Raw genomic sequence first — 26,444 nt, 5'->3', positions numbered from 1 at the left:
TAATTAGTAAGTTATATGGCTTACTGTATGAATACTCTAACGATTTGAGTGGTATTTTGCTTGGGTCATCGAATAATACTGCAGGACGATGACAAAGAAACATGACTACATTCTTTAAAACTCCAACTATGTTTGAAGAGATGTCTGTACTTCTGTTTCCTTTGGGTTTCATTTCATTTCACTGAAAGTTGATGTGTGTTTTAATTAGTTTGTGTTACTAACAAAATGCGCATTTCTGTAAGCACTCTCTCCCAAGCATTACAAAATGAGTCACATAAATATTTTATTTCTACCTTTTTTGTTTAAAATGTGGAATTACTGAAATGTTCTATGTAAAAATAGCCTTTTAAAATAGTGTGTCCCAATATTTTAGCTTACTCTTTTCAATCAACGTAAAGACAAACCACACCACAGCAGGAGTCTTTCCCCATATTTAATTATTAGCCCATCTGACTTCAGATGAAGTCTTAAAAGTCCTCTTTGTACAGTCAAATGCACTTTGTAAAGTCTACAGGACTTTTTCTGTGTTCCCTGTTAAAGTTCTTTATTTTAATAACAGGCTTCTGTGTAATTAATCCCTGGGAGTCTGCCATCACATAATCTACCCTGTGTATGAACTGTTCCATGTGTATTTAAATGGTAACGAGACCTCTGGAAAAAAGCAAATAAATAAACAAAGACCAGAAGGGATCAGGCAGAAGGGGGCAAACTGAGAAACACAACATATCTCGTATACCTATAAACCGGGAACAAGAACCGAAGGCTCCGTCCGGATTACTAGAGATTTGGGAAAAGGAGATCCACTGAAAGCAATGTTTCCCTTTGACATGAAACTGCAATACTTCCTTATTTGGGAGCTAAAGGAATAAGGCAATCATAACCAATGCTACGCTTGTATATTTGCTCTGGGCCTGTGCGTGTGTGTGTGTGTGTGTGTGTGTGTATGTGTGTGTAAAATACTCGACTGTCTAACACACTTTTGCCTCATCACAGAAGTTTAAAATGTAGCTGAGAAAAATTCTTGTGAACTGAAATACAGAGCTAGGCTTTTATTTTTTCTCAGAAAGTTATTTCACCCATGTTAAGCAATCCCAGGTGAAGGAAAATGACTGTACACTTTACTATTTGAAAATATTTTGGAAACTTGCAAAATTCTCACTTGAAAATAGAGAAAAACACAGTTTTTGCAGAGTGAATGAGGACCACACTCACTCCATTAAGAAAAAAAATGATTTCCTGTCAAAGCAGAAATTGGCAATTTAAGAAAACACAGCAAAAGCTGGGAAGAAACTTGAGGATGCTTAAATTTCCACTGTGGAGCAACTTCTACTGCCCCTGGGGAGGGGATGAAAAGAAGAAGAAAGAAACACCTGCAGCAGGATGGGAAGAAATGCAAGGTGCCACCCGGGGAGGGGAAGGAGGTGGAGAGCCAGGTGCAGGAGACACGCACAGACCTGCCGAGGAGGAGCCAGGGAGGTCTGCAGTCACCTGCCACAGCAGGGGGGAAGAACCCTGAAGTCTCGGGGCCTTTCGCCAAGGAGTCAGACACTGATGTGCTTAGAGCACCCTTAGCTCCAGGAACTATTAGTGAGGTGCTGACGGTGGCTGCCACCAACTTCACATCAGACAGGCCCCAGGGTTACAAATCACTGTCACCTCATAAACCACACCTTGCCATCAAAATGGCAAACAGGTTTTCCTGCAGTCACAGGGGTTAGTTTGGAAGCGGATAATAATTTAATGAGCAAAAACAGAAATTGCAAGCACTAACTGGAAAAACGTAATACTACATAGCTGCTTTTCCTGATGATTTACACAGCAGGCCACAGTTAAAAGACTCATTCATGTGAGACTGTAACGGCAGTAAGTAGAGAGAATAAATTTCTAGTGCAATTCAAGTTTAACATCAGATCAGTGCTTGTTTGAAATCCACAGGAAAACCCTTGGTCCAGCATGTCTGCTTTGATTACTTTATACCACACATCAACTTGTATAATTACACAGAAGGGTGTTGGGAACAGCAAGATACTTCATATCATCTAAAGAGCCATTGTTAGGGGACTATTCCATCCACATTATGGGATGCTATATACAAAAAAAAAATGAGGTTGAACAATACGCATTAATAGGTAAGTGCACCAAAGGTATATGAAAAGGGAACAAGGCTCAGAACACTACATACAGTATATTCCATGTATTAAAAGAGACAAATATGTGGATATGACTATGTGTATGCATATAAACATTTATGTGTGCACATACATGCCTAGAATATTTCTAGAAAAATTACAGAAGAAAACAATCTGAAAGGTAGAAGGGAAATAACTATTATCCTTTTAAATTATTAATCCCCAAATCGAGATCAATAACCTTATAGGTAACGTGAGGATTTGAAACACTCATAATGAGCTATTCTATGTATACTACTTTTTAGGACAGCTTTATAAACACTTTGGAATAGGACACATTCTGTTAGTGATCAAATACCACGAGAAATGGCGATTCTCTAAAACCATAAAAAAATGTAAAACCCACACAAATAATTGCTGGTGTGAGTGAAAGCGAAGCATCCTGGGCGGCAGTAATGGAAAGCTCAGCATCTGTCTTCCAGGGGTCCGGCCTCCCAAGGGACACAGAGTGGTGACAGCCCTGGGAGAGGAGGAGACAGATGTCTGGCCAGACCTGAGGTCTCCCTGGCTGTCACCCACAGAGTTAACACCTTCCTCTCTCCGTGTTTACCCCTGGGAGCAACACCACCAAGAAGAGGTAGTAAGATGACTCCATACAGTAGAAATTCATTTCTGAAGGAAAAACGGTGCAGTGCATGAAGTTCTCTTGAGAAGCTGAGAAAACCGGAGCTGCAGCCCATTTGTTGGACTTGCCATGTGCCTCCCACGCAGGGCACAAATATCTGTCGCCTGACCAAGGGAAGCGGGTTTCATCCTGGGTTTGTTTTCCACAAATACCGAGATGGGACCGAACTCATCATAACCTTCTTCGGGGGTCAGAAAATCACACGTATTTTCCCACAGCCTAAGTGCTTAGCTAGACCGATCATCTAGTCTCTCTTGAGCTCACACAAGGACTCAGAAACTGGCCTGTTCCCTGTGCTGCACTTTTCCCTCTGGTGCTCGAACCCTAAAAACACAAATTTCAGCATGTATCACAATTACAACTGCCCATACGAAAAGAGGGCATCAAGTGAACACCTTCACTTGGTCACCCAGGGCCACACAATCAAGCCACAGACTACTCAGGGAAAGAGTGACAGTGAGAATTGTAAGAGTTTAGTAGAAAATCCTTGTCATTTACTGTCCAGGCTCATTTAACTGGCTTCTCCCGCAGGAGAAAAAGGGTCATCTAGGGTCAATTCTCCTGTGTCTCTGGAGGTTTGAGCTTAACCGCAGACTTTCAATCTGAAAAGTCGTACGGGGAGTGTATTCCCACTGTTCTTTACTGGAGAAACTCACTGCTTAACTGCACCAACCCGCCTAGTTTCAATCTTTCCTGTGGAAACATCTTCGGTAACCAGGGCAAGGCAGTCCCGTGGTCAGTCAGGAGAGGCTGGCCAGGGACAGCCCTGCGCGGTGACATGGAGACCTCACAGAAGCCAAGCACGTTCTCGGAATCCCTTGTCCTGCTCTGCTCCAGGGTAGACATCGGGAAGGGGTGTAGCCCAGAAAACTCCGTCCCGGATTTTCAAAAGCATCATCTACAGGAAGGCCAGCTAGGAACCGTGGACATCCTCCCATCTGTCACTGGGATCTTTTCCGTGCCTGGATTCCTTACAAAGACGGCCAGAGGGAAAGCACTTTCCTCTAAGTGCAGCCGGCACTGCTAGGGGCAGAAAACGCAGGCTTCTCCACTCTCGGGCCCAGCTCCTCCCCTTTTCCAAACTCCAGGAACCTTTTTCCGCCTCCCCAAATCGGCCTCCACAATGGCCCAAGATTCCTTTTCCGCAGGACCCCTCCCCTGGGGCAGGAATCCCTCGGGTCAGGAGCGATGTGGCTTTGCCCAAGGAGGCGAAGGCTCAGCAGCCGGGCACCACCAAGGTGACCGTGGGAGGCCTTGCCAAGGGTCCCTTCAGGGCGGAGAGTCCCGCCAGTGACTCCAGATCCTAGCCCGGAAGGGGGAGGGGAGCCCCACGCCGAGGGCGGCGACCCGCTCGCTGGTCCCTTACCCCTTCAGCGCGTCGTGTCCGCCGCCCCCTCTCCTCTTGGCCCGGCTGGCTCGGGTCTCCTTCACGTTCCCAGCCGCCTCCGAGTTGGCGTCCGCGCCGTAGCTCGTGTAGGACGCGAGGAGCACGGTAAATCCCAGGGCGACCTCCAGCAGCGCCCCCCGCCGCATGATGCCGAGCGGCCGCGCCTCGCCGCCTGTCGCCGCGCCCAAGGCGCCCGGAGCGCACCGCGCCGCTGTCCCGCTGTCCCGCTGTCCTCGCGTCCCGGGCCGGGCTGCTCCCGCTTCAGGTGGCCCCTGCCAGCTGCAAGAGACACAGATCCCGCGGGGGGCGACTTTCAGACGCCGGGATGCTGAGCCCGGGTCCCCGGTCCGAGCCCGCGCGCCGCCTGCTCGTGGCGCAGTTACTTGGCGAGTGGAGACTGCGGGTCCTCAGCTGGCCGCAGAGCTCCGGCTACCCCTCCGCCCCCGAGCCGGCCGCGGAGCCCGCACCCAGAACCCGGTCCCCGCGGTCCTCCGCCAGCGCGATCGCGCCCGGGTGGCTTTAGAGGGCACCGATTGCGCGCGTCGCGCCCTGAGCGCCCAGCCCGTGCCGTGCGCGCCCGCCGAGCCCGCCCGGCCCGACCCGCCGCAGAGCTGTCAGCCAGGCCCGGCCCGCCCCCGGCCCCGACCCCGGCCCCGGTCCCGGCCCCGGCCCCAGCCCGCGGACCCACAGGGCAGGCGGCGCTGCGACCCCGGCCCCGGCGGTCTCGACCCGGCACTGCGCGCCCCGCGGTCCTGGACGCCGTCGCGCGCGGCACCGCTGTCTGCCCGGCTCCGCGCCCCCTCCCGCCCCACCTCTTCAAGTATCGTCCGCGCGGCGCCTTCTCGCGAGAGAAATACTTTTTTTAAAAAAAAGAAAGAAAAAGAAAATGACACCCCCTCCTCCATCCTGTGTCTCCACCCCACCCCGGCCCCTCGCGTCCTCCCTTTCCACTCCTCGCTGCCAGCCTGGCCTCGGCGCAGCCGCCCGCGCGCGGGCAGAACCATCGGGGGAAGGTGGGGTGTCTGGGGTGCCAGCCGGGAGGGGGTGACCGGGCGACAGGGTGACCGGAGGTGGGGGGCAGGGTGGCGGGGTGCCCAGCCATGGGGGACAGCGGGTGTGTGGTTCCCAGCCTAGGGAGGGGCGAGGGGATGGGAAGAGTCCATCAGTGAGGAGGCTCTTCCGTGACCACCTGTCCCGAGAGTGCGCGCCAGGCGGCGGGCCGGGCTGGGCCGGCCGAGGAGCTCTATCCGGGCCGCGCTGAGCCCTGGACACCGGAGCCGGGCGCTCTGCAGGCCGGGTCCCCGCGAGGGCTGATGCGCCGCCGCCACCCCTCGTCACGCGGGGTCCAGAGCCCACCCGAGGCCCAGTCCCAGGCGCCCACCTGAGTCCAGGCAGCTCCACTAGTCTGACCTGTGCAGACTGGACTTGGGGCGGGGACAGGGGTGCGCCGCGTGCTCCTGTTGCCGGGCCACAGATGCGTGAAATAAATCAGACACACGAGCTGGACTTCGCGTGCTCTCTCTTGTATGAAAACCCAAGGCATAAACAAGTCAAAGAGCAGAATAATAGATAGATAACAAGAAACAGGAACACAGGCCTTTGCAAGTGGGAAGGGGACCGAGGGAGGGAGGGGACAAAGGCGAGGGGAAGGGGCATGAAAGAACGAAGCTGTGTTATGCACCTGCACCAACTCCCCGCGAGGGATGCAATCATGTACTGCAAACGTGAACTCATAAAACTAAAAATGTCTTTAAAGTTTAAAAAACTAATAAAAAGATTGAGGCTTCCCCAGACTGACCCTACTTACACAGACAGGTGTGCACACACACCACGTACCCAGGCATACATTCGGGGCTGCCTACTCAGAATATGAAAGCACAGTGAATTCAGTGACCTCGAAAACGCAGAACTGATGGCTCCCTGGCGGGGCCAAGGCCCGTGTTTCTGGCTCCTGAAACACTTTGGGGTCTGGGAACCCACGCTGGGCCTTGGCTGCGGAACTGGAGCTCCCAGGAAACCCCACACGGCATCCACCAGCTGTCAAGCCAGGGATAGGAGCTGAGCCGGCAGGTACCTGAGCGCTCACCCCGTGGGAGGAGGCTGTCCTGCTGTGGGACAGCTCATGCCCAGAGGGTGGGACCTGGAAGTTACTCAGCTTCTTCCCCACTGCAGGACAGACCGTGCACATTATAGTAGTGAAAGTGGACCTGCCGGACAGCTAGGACAGGCCACATTAAGGTGGAGACGGTGGGAAATATGAACCAATCCAAAGTCAGAGTCTTCTCAATATGTTGTCTAGTCTAAGGCCAAGCCTACCTACCGAATGTCTCTTAACAGACCCGTGAATCCGAGCTTGGTAAAGCTGAGTAAAGTAGATCATTCCTTCCAGACGTATCTACTGAGCACTAACTACTCCTTATGGAGCATAGAGAACTCGACTTGTGGGAAGCAAGGCACCAAGGTTTCTCACCTCACCCAGCGGGGAGTCTGGGGGAGGGGCAGACTAGACACAAATACGACCCCATGGTTAGGGCCTACAAGTACAGCCTGCTTCCTTTCAAGACAGATGACTGGGCTAGGGCTGACCAGAGGAAGTGACCTCTAACTCAGACTTAGAGAGAGGGTGGTGGGTATGGCTATGCACTAGAACAACCTAGGGAACTTACGAAGAAACTTGACACCAGGACCCAAACCCAGAGGTTGGGGTGGAGCCTTTGGTGTGAATATTTTTAAAAGATCCCCAGATACAGAGAGGTAAGGAAGTATAAGGGCTGATCAATCAAAAGATACAGTAATGTTTGATTTTTTAAAAACTTGTTACAGCTGGCCAGGGATTTAGCTCAGTGGTTCTGCTGCCTGTCTCAAAAGCGCAAGGACCAGAGTTTGATCCCCGGTACCAAAAAAAAAAAACTTGTTACAGTAAAAGACACATTGCTAAGAACAATATGTGTGTTCAAAGAGGGGGAAGCATTCAAAGTATTTTGAGGAAGATTGGTGGGCAATGTGCCTTTTACTGCAATAAATTTTTTAATTTAAACTGTCACTGAAGTTTCTGATCACCTCTCATTGATCAACTGTTGACGGTAATTTTTAGTTTTTGACATAAGGTCAGGCTGGCCTTGAACTCACTATGTAGCCCAGGCTGGTCTTGAACTTACAGCAATCCTCCTGCCTCAGCCTCCTCAGTGCTAGAATTATAGGCATGCACTGCCACATCTAGCTTGTTTGCAGCAAATATGGTGTGTTTTCATCCACTTTATTCATCAAATTTAGCACCTTGTGACTTCTTGCTCTTCCCCAAAGTCAATATGACCATGAAAGCTAAATGCTTGCAATCAGTTCAGGACATCAAGGCAGCCATGACGGCACATCTAAAGACACTCAGGAAAGAGGACTCCAGAACTGCTTCAGAAAGTGGCAAGAATGATGGGATAAAGGTGGTCAGAGGGAGAAGTGGGGATTTCATTCCACTTTCCATGCCTTTTGCAGAAACAATCTAGCTGCAAAATAGTATCATAATTTAAACTGCCCTTCTGCATCCACCTCTCTCCATTTCCTGGTTTATCCTAGACCTGAGTATCCCAGTGTGGATAAACTGTTTCCTCTTCAGATTAGCAGGACCGGATCTTCCCCACTGACGAAGGATAAGGCCAAATGACAAGGTCCCTGGGATCAAGATATTTTCCATGGAGTGCCTTGAGGCCTACAGAGAGAGAAAACCAGATCCGGGATCCTTCAGAGGGTGTCCCCTGCAGAAGGATGAGATCTGTTGCATCCACAAAGCATCCCTGGTGATACTCAAGCACTTACGAAGCAGCTGTCTCTGCTCAAAGCCCTGGCAGTAGCACCGGGGTCTTCCTTGACAGGTAGAACTTATGGGGACTCTCTCGCCCCTGGGACTCTCCGTACTGTGGTCCACTGACTCCCTAGAGAGAAGGGCACAGCCCTAGAGGTGCCTTTGACCACTTGGGAAACAGCAGATCGAGAGGGACTCTCTGAGGGCCCCTGGCTGGGAAGCAAAACCCCTTACACTCATCCCCGTCAATGCTTTGGTACTTTGTTTAAGGCAGTCGAGGTTATCTGAATTTTTGAGAGGATCTAGTCCAAATCCCTTGTGTTATCTGAAAGCAATGAGTTTAGCTTTTGTCTGTAAGGGCGAAAAGCCGAGGGGCCCTGCAATGTCTCCTCATACGACTGATAGAATAAAATGCTGAATCCTTAAATCCCCTTCATCTTACCCTCAGATTGCAAGAAATCAGCAAACACAGCAGTCAGAGGAAACTAACACATTCTTGATTCAAGGTGAGAGCCTGAATCTGATGAAACAGGCTTATGAGTAGTTGCGGCGTGAGAGAGGTGGTGTCAAGGAAATGTAAACCGTGGCCTACAGCAGACCCAAAGGTGATGGTGCAAATCTCTTCCTTCTTGGGAGGTGATGTGAGGGGACAGGGTCACCACTGAGGGCATCAGGTAACCTGCCACCCCCTGAATGTGAAGGTACATCAGCCTCCTTGCATCTCCACGGTGATTAGCACCCACGCTATGCTGATCAGCACCATAAAAACACAAATATCCTCCCCACAATCATTAGGTCCTGGGAGCTTGCCCTCTTGTGGATGAGTTTGTACAAGTCATGGTACTGGCACAGTTAAAGACAGAGTCCAATTCACTCAGAGCTCCGATCATCACTGCCATCATCAAGCCCTGACAGCCCACAGGAACCAGTTTCATCACCAGGGACAGGTAAGCAATATTGGAGCACCCAGCTGGGCTTCCTTCCATGTACCTTCATGCCATGCTCTGGGTTGATGCAAGCTATATCATCACCAAACAGTATCCTGGAAATCACTCCTGGGACAACTATGACAAACACTGCAGAAGCTTCAAGAAGCCAGCCATTAAGAGTACAGCCTTGGCATGAGCAATGTTTTTGGCTGCTAGGACCCTCCGCCCTATGACTTGGTCAGCACACCAGTACCACACTGAGGTTGGAGTCTGTCCAAGAATGAATCCCGGCCATGGAACATCTGCATCTATAGGATCCCGCAACATTTTTAGGGCTTCAGGTGGACAGTACAAGAATTTGTGTTGGAAGGTTCTGGGGCAACAAAATGGAAGACACACTGGGTGAAGCCAACATGTACCTTTTCTTAACTTCCTCCCACCCACCAGACTCCATCACACTAATAATCAAACGTGTGAGTGGCCCATAATCACGAGCAGAGCCTGCAGAGTGCCTGTGGTGATCACTGCCACAAGGCCTCCAGTGACAGTCAGCAAAGCAGTCATGCCAATGAGCAGGAACAGGATGACAGACACATAAAGGCTCCAACCCAAAGACTCCTGAATAAAGAGGGCACCAGAATACAGAGCCACTGAGGGTTTGGTGAAGATTTGAGAGTCACAGACAAGGCTACAAAATAGACCTGAATCCTGTGGCCACCAAATTGCTCAGACAAGAATTTGGACCTGGTGTATACCCCGATTGGATGTAAATTGGGATGGAAATCCATCCCAGAAGTTGCAAATGCAGTAAGGCATTGAATTCCCCTGTGCCTACTGCAGATCCATCTGCAGCCCCTACTCCCACCAGCCCAGTGAAGTGCTCACTCCCAATATTGCTCACAAACAGAGAGACACCAATTGCTACCCAGGTTGTAGAGCGCCCCGCCAAGAAGTATTCACTCACAGTACTGCTATGCGATTTCCACATGACAAAAGACCCAGTGCACATGACCAGGATAGGCTACAGGGCCACTGTGGCAATGTCCGCTGTCTCCAGGCCAGCACTCATTCTGATAACTCGTGAATAAGTGTCCAAATGACAGAATGTCTAGTGTTTTTACTCATTAGTAACCTCAGTCAAGTGCAAACCATATGTGAACTACACTATACACAAGAGGCCAAGGTCTTTGTGCTTTGGTTTGCTATCTTGATGGTGGTGGTTATGATAAACTTTGAAGGAGACAGTTTAAATTTTCCTCCACTTCTTAACTGGGGTTGCACAGTCTCCTAAAAACTGTCACAAAAGACAAAGAGTTTGCTGGTCATTTGATCACTTGGAACCTTCTGGCATTTTAGCCTCAAAACCACTTTCATCACTTTTTATCTCTTGGATAAATAAATATCTGTATCAGAGTGGGCTCTCTGTCAGAAGCAATGCGATCAACTCTGGGATGCTTTAAGTTCCAAAAAGGTATTATCAGCTAATGAGATGGTTCACTGAGCTTGACTTTGAGATAAGATAGAGATTAGTGTAGTTCTGCAGTGGCGATAGCATAAACACATAGATCCCCTTCAGGGTGATGCTCTTCTGGTGAATCAATCCTAGCTGCATTGGTCTTTCTGCCAAGAAACAGGGAATCAGGAGAGCTGCTGTAGTCAACTTCCAGCCTGCCTGCTTCAATTTCTAGTTCTCAGTCACACCCTCATCGCACAGAACCATTCAGTGCACACACCCGGGGCTCCATAAGTACTTGTTGAATGAACAAGCAAATGAGTGAACTTTCTGGCTATCTGCTGAAGGGGTGGTAACTTCCAAACCTCACTCCATCCTTCCTTTTCATTCTGTTGAAGAAGGGCCTCCAGCCCTCCAGGCACTGACTGAGCATCAGTCTGTCCCACCACCCGATGGCGCCACAGTGTCCCATCACTCCATCCTGGCAGATAATGTGAATGAACAAGTCTTAGCTCTGGGGACCTGAAGGTAGAACTAAGTTGCTGGTTGCCATCATAGTGCCTCTATGTCTCTTTTTTTTTTTTCCTTTTTTGTTTAGTTCATTTATTTATTTCATGATCTTGACTGAAATCCAAGCTCCTTATGCCAGGCATTGTGCAGAAAGCTGAAGCTTCCATCAGAAAGAGGATCCACTTCTGCTTGCAAGAACCTTAAGGCCTAGAGCAGGGACAAGGATTCTACATAGCTGAGGACCACGAGTTGAGCCTCAGCTCTGAGCAGGCCCCAGGATAAGTGCAATTCAAGTAATGTTCCAGAGAGGTCAAGGCTTGGGAAAAATGTGTATGTGTTTGTCTGCATTTTATACCCAGAATCCTAGGCAACTTCCTCTTCAGTGTTTGATTTTATAAGAGAGAAAAAGGCTAAAAAAGATTTTTTAAAAACAATGAGCAAAAATTGATATACGCTGGGAAAGGAATGTGAATTTTTTTCGTTTCCATTATTTTTCAGAAAATTTTATTTATTGTAGAACTACTAACCACTTTGAGTTTTTTAAAAGTCTTTTTTACAATCCCACCAGTCTAAAACGACAGTTTTTATATCTGGGTTTCCTTCCAGGCTCTGTGCATATGGTGCTTTCCACATCCTCAGACCCATGGGGAACGTGGGGTTTCGTCTTCCCTGAATGGGGTGGAGAATTTGTTCAGCACTTCAGAGTCGAACCCTTGCCTTCTGCAGAAGGTGTCCCCGGGTGAGGACTCCCTAGCTGTGCTTCTGCCAGAGAACATGTACAATAGAGAATTATGTTATTGGAATAACTTTCATTACCTCAATCCCCCAAAGCAAACAGTTCCTCTCCACCCAAAACAAAAGCTCTGGTTCCCAGATTTCATTTCACTCTGTGTTTCTCATGAGTTTTGTGACCCACCCTGGTATATTCCCTGACATTTTTTCTACCAGACACAAGAGATACCAGCCCAACAGCAGGGGGAACAAAGAAGAGGTCTGGCCAGCAAGGAAGGGTATAACAACGTGTCCATCACAAATTAGAAACACATTCTCTCTTAGCTCCATTCAGCTGGTGTTTACCCAGCACCAGCTCTGGGTTCTACACTATGCTAGACCCAGAAGAAGCCACTAGAAAGTGTCAGTACTATTTCCCGCCCCAGTGGGTCCCACCCTTCCTCAGGAGAGAGAAAATGACTGCACATCAGCAAACTTCCAAGAGGTGACAGATAATAAGCATTTCAGGCTTCATGAGCCAAGAGGCAAACCAAAGCATATTTTCTCAAGCATTTTATGGACAAAAATCAAACTTCACCTATGAGCAATGAAATTTCAATTTTATCTGATTTTCATATGTAGTCCTGTCTAACAACTTTATCTTGTCCAACAATTTACAAATGCAATTAACTGTCCACAGCTTACAGGCCATGTGGAAATAGGCAGTGGGGTGTGGTTTGTCCTATGAGCAGAAGTTTACCAACTTTTGGTGTAGTAGAAAAAGATTAGCACAGAAAATGGCTTGGGGATTCCTGTCCAAACTAGGTCACCAAGGCAGCAGGTGTTCAGGGAGGCAGGAGGTGGGGTGGGCGGGTCCAGTCAGGAAAACTTGATGGAAGAGCTGAGAGTTGAGCAGAAGCTTGGAAGGAGGATTGGGTTGGGCTGTGTAGAAGTCTCAGGAGAACATTCCAGAAGGCAGGGATGAGCAGGAGGTAAAATACAGAGAAGGGATCAGGAGCACGGGGGAGGGCGAGGCATTTCGCCACCATTCCCTGTGGCATAATCTGGCTCTCCTGGTTTCTGTGACACTCCCTGGGCATGGAGAGGAGGGTTAGTGTGGGCCTAGGGAAGTTGCTCTTAATTGACTATAATTAATCTTACTATATGAATATTTATAATATCCATCACCCCAAACTTGGAAATACTAAGATCTGTCTGATCTCTCATCTAAAACTGCTGGACACCAAACTCGACTTGGTTCTTCTCCACCAGGAGACTTTCCAGGTTTCAGTTAGTCACCTACACCAAGAAATTTGGGGCTGGGGTTTTAGCTCAGTGGTTCCATTGCCTGCCTTGCAAGCGCAAGGTCCCGAGTTCGATCCCGGGTACCAAAAAAAAAAAGAAAGAAATTTGTAGAGACAACGAGCTTTTTCTCGGGATCTTAATAATATTCAAATAACACCAGGAAATGCCCCAGGCTCAAACCCAAATTTCCATGGCCACTGTGAAAGTGTAGTTAAGTTAGGAGTGATAAGTAGCCGTGATTGGTGACATTTATCTTTTTCTACATCTGTTTTTATTTTTACTTTCAATTGGAATTTTCTCTTAAAAGTTAGTAATTAGTGGACACTAGTAATTAGTGGAGACCTCAAAAAATGTTTTTCCTGGCTGACTTTATCTATTCCCATGATTTCAGCCCCTGCTTATAACATACTGTTAACTCTCCTAGCTGTGTCTCCACCCCAGACATCCCCAGAGCTTCAGTCCAGACATCCGTGCTCCTGCTGGACGCCTCCACCTACCCCACCCACAAACAAATGTTCAAACTCACCGTGGCAGCAACATAACGGGGGCTGTGGTCACCGCTGCCAGGGACTCACACCCTGGGTCATCCCCTCCCCGGAGTGTGGACTGGATCAAGTGAGTCTCTCCAGCAGCATGTGGCAGAGGAGATGGGATGTCAGTTGTGATGTGAAGACTGGGATTTCCATCTTGTCTTTGCTCTCTTGCTCTCCTGGCCTCCACATTGGTGCCTGGCTATGGTGACGCTCTGGAGAAAGGAAGTGAGGACCAAAGCCCCCGAGTCCCAGAGCCCTTGATGAACTAACAGTCACATGCTTGGAAGACTTCAAATGAAACCACAAGCCCAGCCAACACTGTGCAGCACTCACTCAGGCATCTGTGAGAAGCGCTCAGCCCAGAGGGACAAGGGGAGAAACAGAGAAACCAGGAGATAATAAAAATGCTGTTTGTGAAGGCACTGAATTGTGAGGTCATTCGTTACAGGGAAATAGATAACAAATGTATCCCGCATCTCCCTAAATCTGTTCCTCTTTCTCCACTTGCTGTTTTCATTGTGGAGACCTTGAACTCATTCACCTCTGTGGACCATGGATTTATGAGAGGCCCTTCACTGGTGTTTCTTACATCTCCAAAAGCTCAAGCGCTTTTGCATTTTCCAATCATAATCAGCATGATTTCACAGCCTTCATTTGTTTCCTGTGAGTTCCAACTGGACCCCAAGCCATTTGTGCCACAACTTGAACTTTCTCGATTTCTGCAGGATTCGCTAGCAAGAGTATTCATGACATCATACTGGGCATCATTCCACGGATAATAAACCCCTGGGAAGGTTCCAGAGTGATACAGTGGGAGAAGCAAGAGTCTGGGAATTGCTACAAATCACTGCCCAGAGCTTAAAAATCAGCCACTTGAAAGGGAAAGAGTAAGCAAAGGATCTAAGACAGAAGGTGGGACTGCAGGTGTGGGCTTGCTACCCATTACCATGGCCTCGAAAGTCACTGTACTTGTAAAGGCCCTCCCTGATTTCCTCTGCAAAAGACACAAGGGGCTTAGATTTCAGTGGAAAGCAGAGGTGGCCGCTGGATGCACTCATTACACTGGATAGAGAGTTGTACCCACCATTTACCCAGTACTGACCCAGCAGGTTTCCCACCGGGTCTAGGAATCTGTATTTTTAAAGCATTCAGCTTCCTGAAGTATATTGGGTATGGAAATGTAACATTTAGGCTCACTCAAAGGATACGTATGACTCTAGCATTGTCATTGCTAAGCAGTGGTTATTACATGACAATTCCACTTTGCATGTACATTGTAAAACATACCAACAAAGTAAAAATTTAAAGGATGATATTGTGTGCGTGTGTGTGTATTTGTTTTGTTTTCATTTTATAGTCTTCCCAAACCCCAGTGGGTCTCCTTGCCTCATCACTGGGATGCATGTGCATATTGAAATCACCACCGAAGACCATGGTGGAGCCATAGGAACTGAGTGTGTAGGGGAGAAACAATCTAGACACACTGAAGACAAACACCCAGCTTAGCAGACAGACTCCTTACAGTCACAGTCCTGCCTGGCACAGCACGGGTACTCGGAAGTATAATATATTGTCCCCCAAGAACTTGTGTGTGTGTGTGTGTGTGTGTGTGTGTGTGTGCAGGGTAAGTCCTCCTTGTTCTCACCTGAAGGCCTATCTCCCTCTGGACAGTGTCGTATCAAAAAGCAGCAGACTCTTCAGCCAGCACTTGGTTACATGGAGTTGTTTTCCCTTCTCTTAGCTTTTCCCATTTGCTCCACAAAAGAAAGGCTCTTCCTGAGATCCACTTCTAGCAGAACGGGGACCTGGGTCACCGCTATGTCTCATAACACCCTGCACCTCAAGAAAAGGGAGCTAACAATATGAGGCAATCAGTACCAAGTAGATAGACAGCTCAAGTTACAGGTGTTCAGAGAACCAGGGAGAAATCTCCATGCCAGAGGGGCCGGAGAAGTTACCATGGAGAAAAGAGGAACTAAGCTGAGGGTTGAAAACTTGGGTGAACAGCAGAGTTCTTCTCATGTTTGTGGGGAGGAGCTCTTACAAAAGGACAGGCCAAAGGAAGACCTGCTTAGAATGGAACAAAACTGGGTGGGTTGTTTATAGGAAAAGAGTGCAAGAAAAAAGTTATTTGAGCCCAAAAGATTGATGATTGTAAGGAAACACACATCATTAAAGAATTTAGAACATGTGATATAGAAAATTAATTTTCTCACCATGTAGGTGGGACTGGAGAACAGAAATCTTATAAGAACAGAGGTCAGGAGGCTAACATAGCATCTGGGGCCAGAGAACAAGAATATGTTCCAAGAATGTGGCAGCACACATGAAAATGAATAGAAAACTTACAGTGTGATTTCATGGTAGAACGGTCATGGCTGGGTGGATGATTGAGTATGAAAAGCAATGCAGAGGAGAAAGCCAAAGGTGACACTGAGACCTGGAACTGGTTGGTTGAAGGATGAACAGAAATGAAGAACAGAGGAGGAGAGAGATGAGAATGTGGATGTGGAAGGGAGATGATGAGTTCGATGTTCTTTCGTGGGGCAATTCTGAAGCCGCCTGCTAAAGCAGAGCAGGGAACAGGCAGAGGTTTGGGGACAACTGGACCAGTAGGTCAAGGACACATGGCAGCTCTGGAGAACCAGATTTGTGGGCATCTGTGGGGAATATATTTACCAGCTAATTAAGATTTCATCTTCCTCATCGTTTGGATTCCTAGGAAGCCTGCAAATTGACCTGGATGGGATAACCCACAGGATAGCCGGCATTTGTTCCCTGAGTTTCAGACACATTCTTGGGAACAGATTCTGATGGCAAGAAGAATAGGAATTTTGAGTAATTAAAGAAGAAAGGAAGGACACCCTCTATATATCAGAAACAGACTCTGTTCCTGGCAAAAACTAGGAGGAAAATAAAGACTTTCACATCTCATTATGGAATGACAGAACTGGGGGAGTGATAAAGAAACTATATTTGAGTGACACATTCACTTCTGGGTCCTTTGAATGAAAAATACTATAATTACATGTGAATACTCAAATGGCTATCAAAGAAATCATTGCAAGATATTCTTTTTCCTTTTCAGAGAGAATTCTTTTGTTTAAAACCCATCTAAAATACACAATAACAAATCTCTTTTTCCAGAGCTAAGTTTTCAGTTCTGGACTTAAGATTTGAGAGCCTATTACCCTTGATCAGAAGGCTGACCAAGAGGCATGCTCATACTCATTGAGTAAAAGCGAATATATATACCCCCTAGCCTAGTGCTCATCGGCTTGTGGTCATGAGCCTCAGTGTGCAGCGCTGACAGTTACTGGGCAGGCTTGTCACTGTCTCTACATGGACATCACCATTTTTCTGGCCCCGGGGCTTAGGGAACCCAAGTTGCTCAGCACTAATTTGGGACCCTTCCACATTTATTTCCCTGAACTTTGTCCCTCCCCAACCCAATTCCATATGGTCTCTACAAATCTCTTTGTATTTCACACCCTGCTTTTGCTCAAATTTTATCTCACATCCAAAATGTGTTTTCTCTTCTGAAGGGGATAACGCTATTCTCTGCCAAGAATCACTCCTCAGCCGAAGAGTCGGCTGAGCCCATGCCCCGCCCCCCCACTGGCTGGGAATATTAACTGCTAACAGCCCACAGCTGTGTCCCTAACAGAGCAAATTCCCTTGGCCACAGGGAACTGGCTAGCCCAAGGTGCCACCCTTCCAGGCTGTTGCCCAGTGTTTTAACATTCCCAAGAGCCTGTGATGGATAAATTAACATTCTTTAAGATAAAAGGAGAGAAAACATAAGTTACCAACGTCAAGAATATAATGGGGGAAATTGTTAGATATCCTACAGACATTGAAAGGTTAAGGGAATAATATGAGTAATTTTGTGCCAATGAATATGGCAATTTAAACAAAATGAAAAAATGTCTTGAAAAGCATAAATTACCAAACAGAAGCTAAAATAATACAAAAGGCTGAGAACCTTAAAGAAATTAAATTCGTAATGTAAAATATTTCAACAAGGAAAACACCAGGTACAAATAGCTGCACCAGGATAGTTCATCAAGCACTTATGAAGGAAACAATAATCCTACAAAAACACATTCGAAAGTAGAAGTGGATCAAACAATTCCCTTCACTTTATTAGCTCATCAGTATCTTCATAAGAAAACCAAAGACAGTACAATAAACAAAGACAGATGTCCTTCAGAAATATGGAGCCACAATCTTCAACACAATCTTGGCAAATTAAACCCAACAACATAGGGAAGGGAAAACATATCAGGACTGCACACATCACGTGCATTCCCAAGTTCATCCTGGGAATGGAAGGTGGTTTAATGTTGAAGGATCAACATCATTCACCATATTAGCAGATTAAAGGAGAAAACTCAAGTCTCAAAAGATGCAGGAAAAGGCAGTCGACAACATTAAATGCCAATGTATAATTTCAACAAAGTAAGAGTAAAAGAGAATGTCCTGAAAAGGACATCTATGAAAACATTACATGTAAGGATGGAAGAACACATATTTTTACCCTAATTTAAACCAAGCCCAAGAAAAGATATCTATTTCTACTTGTATTCAATATGGCACTGGATTTGTAAGTGGTATTGTTAGGCAAGAAAAACAAATAGAAGACATACAGATGGGGGAAAAATGTAAAATTGCCACAGATAAAATGGATATATAGAATATATTAAAGATCTACAAGAAAGTAGCTAGAACTGTAAAGTAAATTTAGCAATGATACAAGACACAGGTCTTTATACAAAAACCCATTGTAATTCCATATACAAGCAAAAATGTAGAATTGATTTTTTTTTTGAGACAAAGTTTTGCTATGTATTCCAGTTTGATCATGATGAAACTCATGAAACTCATCCTCCCAAGTGCTGGGATTACAGATATACGTCACTACACCTGGCTTGGATTTTTTTAATTAAATGTATATTATTAGATATTTCATTTTTAGTTTGGCTAATAGACTTTTACTGAGCAGACTTCACAGATGACAACAATAAGCTCTGAGCAAAAATAAAACAAACAAAAATATTACCTAAAGGACTAGAATATGAACAAAATCAGGCAGATTCAGGAAGGGAGTTGACACCTGAAATGAGAAAATGTCACAAAATGAGTTTCCCATTTCTTATGTGTGTTAGTCAGCTTGTCATCACTGTGACCAACACCTGAGAAAAACAACTCAAAAGAGCAAGTGTTATTTTAGCCGATGGCTTCACAGAGTCCAGTCCATGGTTAGTTGGCTCCCTTGTGAGGTAGAAACATCAAGTGGCAAGGAGAACTGCTAATTCTATGGCAGCCAAAAAGCTGAGTGGGTGAGACAAAAGAGCCAGAGAGGTCAGGGGCCAATATAAAGATACAGTCCTCAAGATCCTGCCCCTGTGACCCACTCCCTTCAACTGAATCCCTACCTACTAACAGTCCATGCACCTATAAACTCATAGGTGGGTTAATCCACTGTTAGACTCAGAACCCTCATGATCCAGTCAATTCCCAAAGGCCCATCAGCAGCCAAGGCTTTAACTCAAAGAGCCTTTCCCAGGGCCATATTGGATTCCAACTATAACATTATGGCCTTTAGTCTGAAGACAGGTGACAGCCAGCATTGTGCAAGCTAACTAAAACCTTGAGAGAAATCCAGTATTTCTGAACTAAAGAAATGATACAGAGTTCAGGGTAATCTAGCTGCTGCAAAATGAGAAGAAATTTCAAAAAAGGAGAGAATCAGAGAGAGGAACCAATACCTTTTATGTATAGTCTTTGCCAATATCTGCCTTGGCTGTGATCTTGCATGAGTACACAGACTATAACCAAGTCATCAAAGACTGTAAGAACTGAATTGTAATTTGAACTCTCATCCAAGGATATAATTTGCAGTTTGAGTCCAAGAAAGTTAATTGCCCATAATACACACACACACACACACACAATCGTAACTCCCTTTGCAGAAATACATCAAAATCCAAAGTCTTCAATACACAAATTCACAGTATCCAGCACATAACTCAAAATACTTAGTATACAAAGAAACAATAAAATGTGAGCAGTTTTCCAGGGAAAAGACAATGAATAGAGGTAAACCCTAAGGTGACCTGGATGTAGGAATTAGTAGACAAGAATTTATTAAAACAAGTATTATAATTCTGACCAATGAATAACAGGAAAATATCCTCATAATAAGTAAAAATTCATGGAAGTGAAGACTGTAAAAATGAATCAAATGGAAATTTTATAATTGATAACTATAATAACTAAAATTTAAAATGTACTAGATAAGCTAAACAGAAAAATTGAGATGACAGAGAAAAGTTAGTAAATTTGAATTTCAATTAGTAGAAATTATTCAATATGCAGAATACAAAGAAAAAAGACCAAAGGCTGAAAAAAATTAACAGGGCTTGCAGGATTTATGGGATTATATCAAAAGGTCTAAAATGCATATATTTAAAGTCATAGAGGGAAAGGAGAGACAGCAGACAGCACACAATTTTTTGAATAATCATAAGCAAAAATTTTATGTTGGAGAAAGCTACATTTATGACTGAAGGTGCTTAGCCAATGCAAGAAAAATAAATTAAATAACTATATGTTTATACTGCTAAAAAAAAAAAGATAAAAGCACTGAATCATGACAAAGAAATGACACTTTTCATACAAAGGGAACAGTGATGAAAATGAATATTGCTTCTTAAAGAAACTATGGAAGAAAGAAAACAATGAAGCAACATCTTTAGGTTACTAACCAACGACAACAAAAAATTTTTATTTTTAAAATTATTATTATTATTATTATTATTTTTGGTACTGGAGATTGAATTCGGATCCTTGAGCTTGCAAGGCAGGCGGCGGAACCACTGAGCTAAATCCCCAGCTGACATTTTTATTTTTTAAAAAATATTGAAAGCATTATCAAAAATTTGAAATGCCTAAGAGTAAACTTAATATGTGTAAGGCCTGTACATGAAAATTATGAACTATTGATAGCAGAAATAAATGAAAGACCTAAGTAAGTGAGTAGAAGGATTAAAAGACAATGGTAAGAGGTCATTTCTTCATAAATTGACCTACAGATCTGCAACCTCAACTAAACAATCTCAATTAAAATCCAAGTGGGATTTTATGCCAAAAGTGAAGATTGAGTCAAAATTTATAGGAAAAACATAAAGGACCTTGAATAGTCACAATAGTTTTCTGCCTTGGAATTCTGTCAATCGCTGAGAGCGGGGCATTGTGGGTCTGCCTGCGTCTTTTCCAACTAGTGGTGACCATGCGGCCTCATTAATTCTTGTTGCTTCCCAGGAGCCTGGAGGCTCAACCCACCCAGACCCTGCATTAACTACTCCCCCCCCCCCACTCACCCAGCACAAAAGATGGAGCACGCTTTTCTTCCACTGTGTAGAGAATGGAAGATCAGCTTCTGGCCGGCCTGCAGACCTCACCCAGAGGGGAAACCAGGACACCCAATCTGCTTTTGAACAGAGAGGAAAGAGACTGTAGTTTTCCCATTGGTGTTTGAGTGGAGTGGGGTGGGCATTGCTAAAAGCATTCTTTGTTGTGAGGCTGCCCTTTTCCCCATCCTTTGATGAGGGGAAACTGGCTTTTATTTTTAACTTTTCTGTCTGCATCTATTGGCTATCCAGAGCAGAGGGTTCTGCAGTTTACCAGCCAGACTCCATAATGGCAATAAGGAAAGCTGAAAACTCACCCCTCGTTCTTCCTTCTCTTCTAGGCTCTCTAGGACATCCACCTTCTTTTCTTCACATCTTTTAAAGACATTTGAGATGCAAGTATGGAAGAATATCTTTGCAACCTCTAGGTAAAATTTTTAGATAGCACTGTCCTAAAGAAGAAAAATGGTGAATCAAACACCAAAATTAAAAACATTTGTTGATCAAAGGCACTAAGAAAAATGAGAAAGCAAGAGAAGAATTGATTTAACATATCTGACATGGGGAGATAACAGCAAGTTATCTATTCAGTTATCTATTCCTGCATTCCAAGTGCTACGTGGTAACCCCAAACCTGGCTACCTTCAACAACATACATCTTACCTCACAGTTTTTGCAGGCCAGGAATCCAGGAGCCACTTAGGGGGATGCCCCTTACTTGGGGTGTCTCTCTAGGCTGCACCAGAGGCATCTGCTGAGGGTTTCAGGGCGGGTGGCTGGAGGGGAAACCTGTTCCCCAGCTTGTTCAGTTGGATGTTGGCTGTTGGTTGATGACATCGTTCCTTCCAACATGGGCTTCTCCATAGGGCTACCAAGGACAGGGCAGCTTGCTTCTTTTGGAAGGAGGGCTGCAAAAGGGGACAGCAAGAGCAACAAGCAAGATGGAAGTCTCCTGGGAGTGGCATTCTGTCTCTGTTGCTGTGCTCTTTCTGGAAGAGAGTCACTGGTTCCAGCCCACACTCAAGCAGAGGAATGTCCCAAGGGCATGGATACCATGACGCAGGACACAAGGTCACCCAGGAGCGTCCTACCTCGGGAGGGTGGGGAGTGCTTGCCCCACTGTGTAGGGACAGATCCAACCACTAAGTGTGTTAGGAAGGGAACTAAGCACCCTAAGAATCACTTCTGGGACTCTCCACCCAAGAAGAGCGAAGAAAGGAAGGAGCATTTATCCAGGTTGTGCGAGGGGAACCTGGATGGTGGCCATGGGAAGATGTGCAGGCTGGTCAGAGACACATGAAGCAGCCGCGGGGTCCCCCGAATGAGAGGGGCCGTGTAGGAGAGGCTGGGTGGCACCAGCACGGCACCGTGGCCCGCAGTGTTGAGGCTGAGTGATGGGGAAGGGGCATCTATACTGCTCTGCTACTTTTCTTTATGCTGTGTGTCATCCACAATAAAAGTGTCTTACATTGCCGGTACTCCTGTACTTTGTAGTGTCAATTATGAAATCGATCATAAGGAAACAAACTACAAATAGATTTTATATACAGAGTTCGCAGCTGTACTATATATAATATTAAATATTTATATTTATAAATATAGCTGTAGTACTTAAAATATTAAAATATTGGAAGTACTCTTGACTACCAAATGGCAATAATTAAATTTTTTTTTGTAAAATATTTATATGATTTTTCAGTAAAAATCACATCCTGGTTGCCGGGGATTTAGCTCAGTGGTTCCAGCACCTGCCTCACAAGTGCAAGGTCCGAAGTTTGATCCCCGGTACCAAAAAAAAAAAAAGAAAAGAAAAGAAAATCACATCCTGGAAAAATATGAATGATTTGGGAAAATACTCATAATATAACACTAAGGGGAAAAGAAACAGAAAACATACCTGACAGACATATGTACATGTGATGACTATACATACATACGAATATGGTGAAAATGCAAAAAAATACACGTCAAAAAACTGTCATTGCAATGACAGGATTATAGGTGGTTTTTATTTTCTCATTTTTAAACTATACAATTTAATGCAAAGAACAGGCATTAGAAAGGAGTCAACATTATTTTGAAGGAAACAAAAAGAAAGATTTATTAGAGTTCATCTCTCCTAAGCCATGCCAGAAAAATCACAGCTGAATTTCTTTCATTCTGGGACAACTTGTTGGTCACCTCTTATTTGCAAAGCATGGTCCCACACTTAGTCTACATTATTTACTGGGTAAAATCATTCATATTTCAGATTATTTCAAAAGAGAGGAGCTAAAGTTGATGAGAGCAAAAAGGGATTTGGGGAGCTTAGGGTAACTTTCTAGAGTGTGTGTGGCGTGAGAGAATACAAGTTCAATAGCATTAATAATTCCCCACCCATTTCCCTTGTTGCTGTTGCCTCAATATGATCTCAAAACCACAGGCAAAGTATTTCATAAGTCCTACTTCTATAATGCTAACTTCATAATGAAAAACTAGGAGGAAAGAAAGTATTGTTTAAGGACTGCTGCTTCAAAAATGTGTCAGCATTACTTGTAAAACCCTGGGAGGCAGAGATACAACCTTTTCTGGGAAAAAAAAAAATGGGAACAATGAGTAAACATCCCAAGAACTTGTCATTAAAGGGAAGAAATTACAACCCAAGCTGGCAAAATCTTCTTAGCGTTTCCTTTCCTTTGCTCTCTTCTGGGAAGGAAGGCTGAGGGCGTCTCCACCTGAGACCATGGGTATCTCTCCAGCAGGCTGCCCGGGGTGACTGGAGAGAAATGGCTCCCTTGGCAAGATGGCAGCGAACCCTGGGTAGCAGCAGGCATCTATCTCAGCGAACGTGTGAGCCCCTCACTGCTGAAACCCACAAGTTCAACTCCTGTGCTGAGGGTTTTGTTTCAGGAAGCACAAAGCCCTGCTTTTGAAACAGGGATGTGTGGGGACTTCTGAGGAGAAAAGACTTCTTATTTGTTCTTCTTTTTATTTCACGGTGACAAGTCTTCCTGCCAGGCCCACTGCTGTCTACTTCTTCCAAATCAGGCAAGAAGAACATAACTAATCTTTTTTTTTTAGTTCTTTTATTGGTACATTTTAGATATACAATTCATTTACATTTATCATTGGGTGTTTGTACCTGTACATGATGTAACTTGGTTCTTATTTTGTTTTCCCCATTACCTGTGCGCCCTTCACCCTCTCTGCCCTTCTCTATTTACATGAATTTCATTTCCATTTTTTTTCTTTTCTCATAGTTTTTCCTTTCCCTCTTTTCCTTTCCCCTTCCCCTCCCTTCACTCCTTCGTCTTTGGACCTTTTTTCCTATTTCAAATTATCAATTATTCATTTTAATCAATTTAACCCTTGGTTACACTATCAGTTTCTCAGACTAGTGAAACTATTCGGTATTTACACACGTGTGTCCTATTTATTTCACTTAAGAGGATGGCCTCGATATGCATCCATTTAGTTATAATTGACTCTAGTTTTGTGTTCTTTATGGCTGAGTAGTACTCCATTTTATTAAAAACCCCACATCTTCTTTATCCAGTTTCCAGGTGATGGGCACTTGGGCTGCTTCCAAGCTTTAGCTATTACAAACTGTGCCACTATGAACATGGGTGCACATATATCACTGTGGTATGATTCTTTTAATTCTTTTGGGAAAATACCCAGCAGGGGAATAGCTGGGTCAAATGGGACCTCCAGCCCTAGTTCTTTGAGGTATCTCCTTACCGATTTCCACAGTGGTTGCACCAGTCTGCACTCCCACCAGCAATGGTGAAGGGTTCCTTTCTCCCTACACCCCTGCCAGCATTTGTTATTTGTTGATTTCTTGATAGCAGCCATTCTTTGTGGGGTGAGGTGGAATCTCAGTGTTGTTTTCATCTGCATCTCTCGAATGACCAGTGATGTTGAATATTTTTTCGTATATTTGTTTGCTGCTTTTACTTCCTTGTCTGAGAAATGTCTGTTCATTTCAGATGCCCATTTTTGAATTGGGTCTTTGAATTTGGGGGGTCTGATTTTTTTCAATTCTTTATATATTCTAGATAGTAGTCCTTTGTCTGAGGTACAGCTGCTAAAAATTTTTTTCCCATATTGTAGGTTGTCTGTTAGCTCTGTTGGTGGTTTGTTTTGCAGTGCAGAAGCTTTTTAATAAGATGAGATCCCAGTTGTTGATTCCTTCTGCTAGTTTCCATGCTGCTGAGGTTTTGTTCATGGAGTCTTTTCCAATGCCAATGTCTTCAAGAGTTCTACCTAACTTATCTTCCAGCAAGTTTAGTGTTTCTGTCTTAATATTTAGATTGTTAATCCAATTCAATCTTAGTTTAGTGCATGGTGACAGGCATGGGTCTAGTTTCAATCTTTGGCAGGTTGAAATCCTGTTTTTCCAACACCATTTATTAAATAGGCTATCTTTCCTCCAATGATGGTGGTTGGCTCCTTTGTCAAAGATGAGGTGGCTGAGCATGTCTGGAGTTGTTTCTGCATCTTCTAATCTATTCCACTGATTCTCAGGTCTGTTCCTTTGCCAGTACCATGCTGACTTTATCATAGTATCTTTGTAATATAGTTTCAAGTTTGGGATTGTGATTCCCCAGCCATGTCTCTGTTGCCTGGAATTGCTTTTGCTATTCTAGGTCTCTTATGGTTCCAAATGAATTTTTGGATTCTTTTCTCTAGTTCTGTGAAGTATATTGTTGGACTTTCAATTGGCATTGCATTGAATCTACATAGTAGTTTTGGAAGCATGGCCATTTTCACTATATTGGTTCTTCCTACCCAGGAGCAAGGGATGTCTTTCCATTTTCTTGTATCCTCTTCGATCTCTTTTTTTCAGAGTGCTGTAGTTTTCAGTGTAGAGGTCTTTTGCTTCCTTTGTTAGATTGATTCCTAGATATTTAATTTTTTGGATGCTATTGTAAAAGGAATTGTTACCCTAATTTCTCTCTCAGTGAGTCTGTTATTTGTATATAAGAAGGCTATTGTTTTTTGAGTGTTGACCTTGTATCCAGCTACTCTACTGAATCTGTCAATTCAGTCTAGAAGTCTTTTGGCAGAGTTTTTTTGGGTCTTCTATGTAAAGTATCATATCTTCACCAAATAATGACAGTTTAACTTCTTCATTTCCTATCTTTATTCCTTTTACTTCTTTCTCTTTTCTAATTGCTGTGGCTAATGTTTCCAGAACTGTATTGAACAGGAGTGGTGATAGTGGGCATCCTTGTCTTGTTCCTGATTTTAGCATGAAAGTTTTCAGTTTTTGACCATTTAGTATGATGTTGGCTGTTGGTTTTTCATAGATAGCCTTAATCAGGTTAAGATAAAGACCTTCTATTCCAATTTTCTGTAGAGTTTTTAGCATGAATGGGTGCTGGATTTTGTCGAATGCTTTTTCTGCATCTATTGAGATGATCATGTGGTTTTTTTGTCCTTGACTTTGTTAATATGGTGTATTACATTTATTGATTTATGAATGTTGAACAATTGTAGTGGGGGACTTCAATACCCCACTATCACAAATAGACAGATCATCCAGACAAAAAGTTAACAAGGAAATTCTAGAACTGAACCAAGCTATTGAACAAATGGACTTAATAGAT

At 44.7% G+C, this 26,444-nt stretch overlaps 1 protein-coding gene and 1 pseudogene across 2 annotated transcripts in view; both read right to left on the bottom strand.

The window, feature by feature from the left end:
• Positions 1 to 5,001, bottom strand: part of Fbn1 (fibrillin 1) — a 232,064-nt gene extending 227,063 nt beyond the window's left edge. The window contains exons 1-2 of the mRNA XM_021261460.2: positions 4,890 to 5,001; positions 4,181 to 4,480 (exon numbers count right to left, since the gene is read on the bottom strand). Of these exons, the coding sequence (XP_021117119.1) occupies positions 4,181 to 4,347 (167 nt within the window). The 5' untranslated portion in view covers positions 4,348 to 4,480; positions 4,890 to 5,001. The remainder of the gene's footprint in view (positions 1 to 4,180; positions 4,481 to 4,889) is intronic.
• A 2,872-nt stretch (positions 5,002 to 7,873) lies between these two features.
• The window catches only part of LOC147830557 (sodium/myo-inositol cotransporter-like), a 36,955-nt pseudogene continuing 18,384 nt past the window's right edge, over positions 7,874 to 26,444 (bottom strand). Inside the window, exons 4-8 of the transcript XR_015439049.1 lie at positions 21,517 to 21,761; positions 21,171 to 21,305; positions 20,824 to 20,930; positions 13,432 to 18,554; positions 7,874 to 11,651 (exon numbers count right to left, since the gene is read on the bottom strand). The product of XR_015439049.1 is annotated as a sodium/myo-inositol cotransporter-like (transcript). The remainder of the gene's footprint in view (positions 11,652 to 13,431; positions 18,555 to 20,823; positions 20,931 to 21,170; positions 21,306 to 21,516; positions 21,762 to 26,444) is intronic.

The sequence above is a fragment of the Heterocephalus glaber genome, unplaced genomic scaffold (genome assembly GCF_053883595.1).
Source record: "Heterocephalus glaber isolate CG9 unplaced genomic scaffold, H.glaber_assembly_v1.0 deba00000122, whole genome shotgun sequence".
NCBI lineage: Eukaryota > Metazoa > Chordata > Mammalia > Rodentia > Bathyergidae > Heterocephalus > Heterocephalus glaber.
The sequence above is the reverse complement of the archived record's forward strand: the minus strand, read 5'-3'. Positions and strand labels throughout refer to the sequence as shown.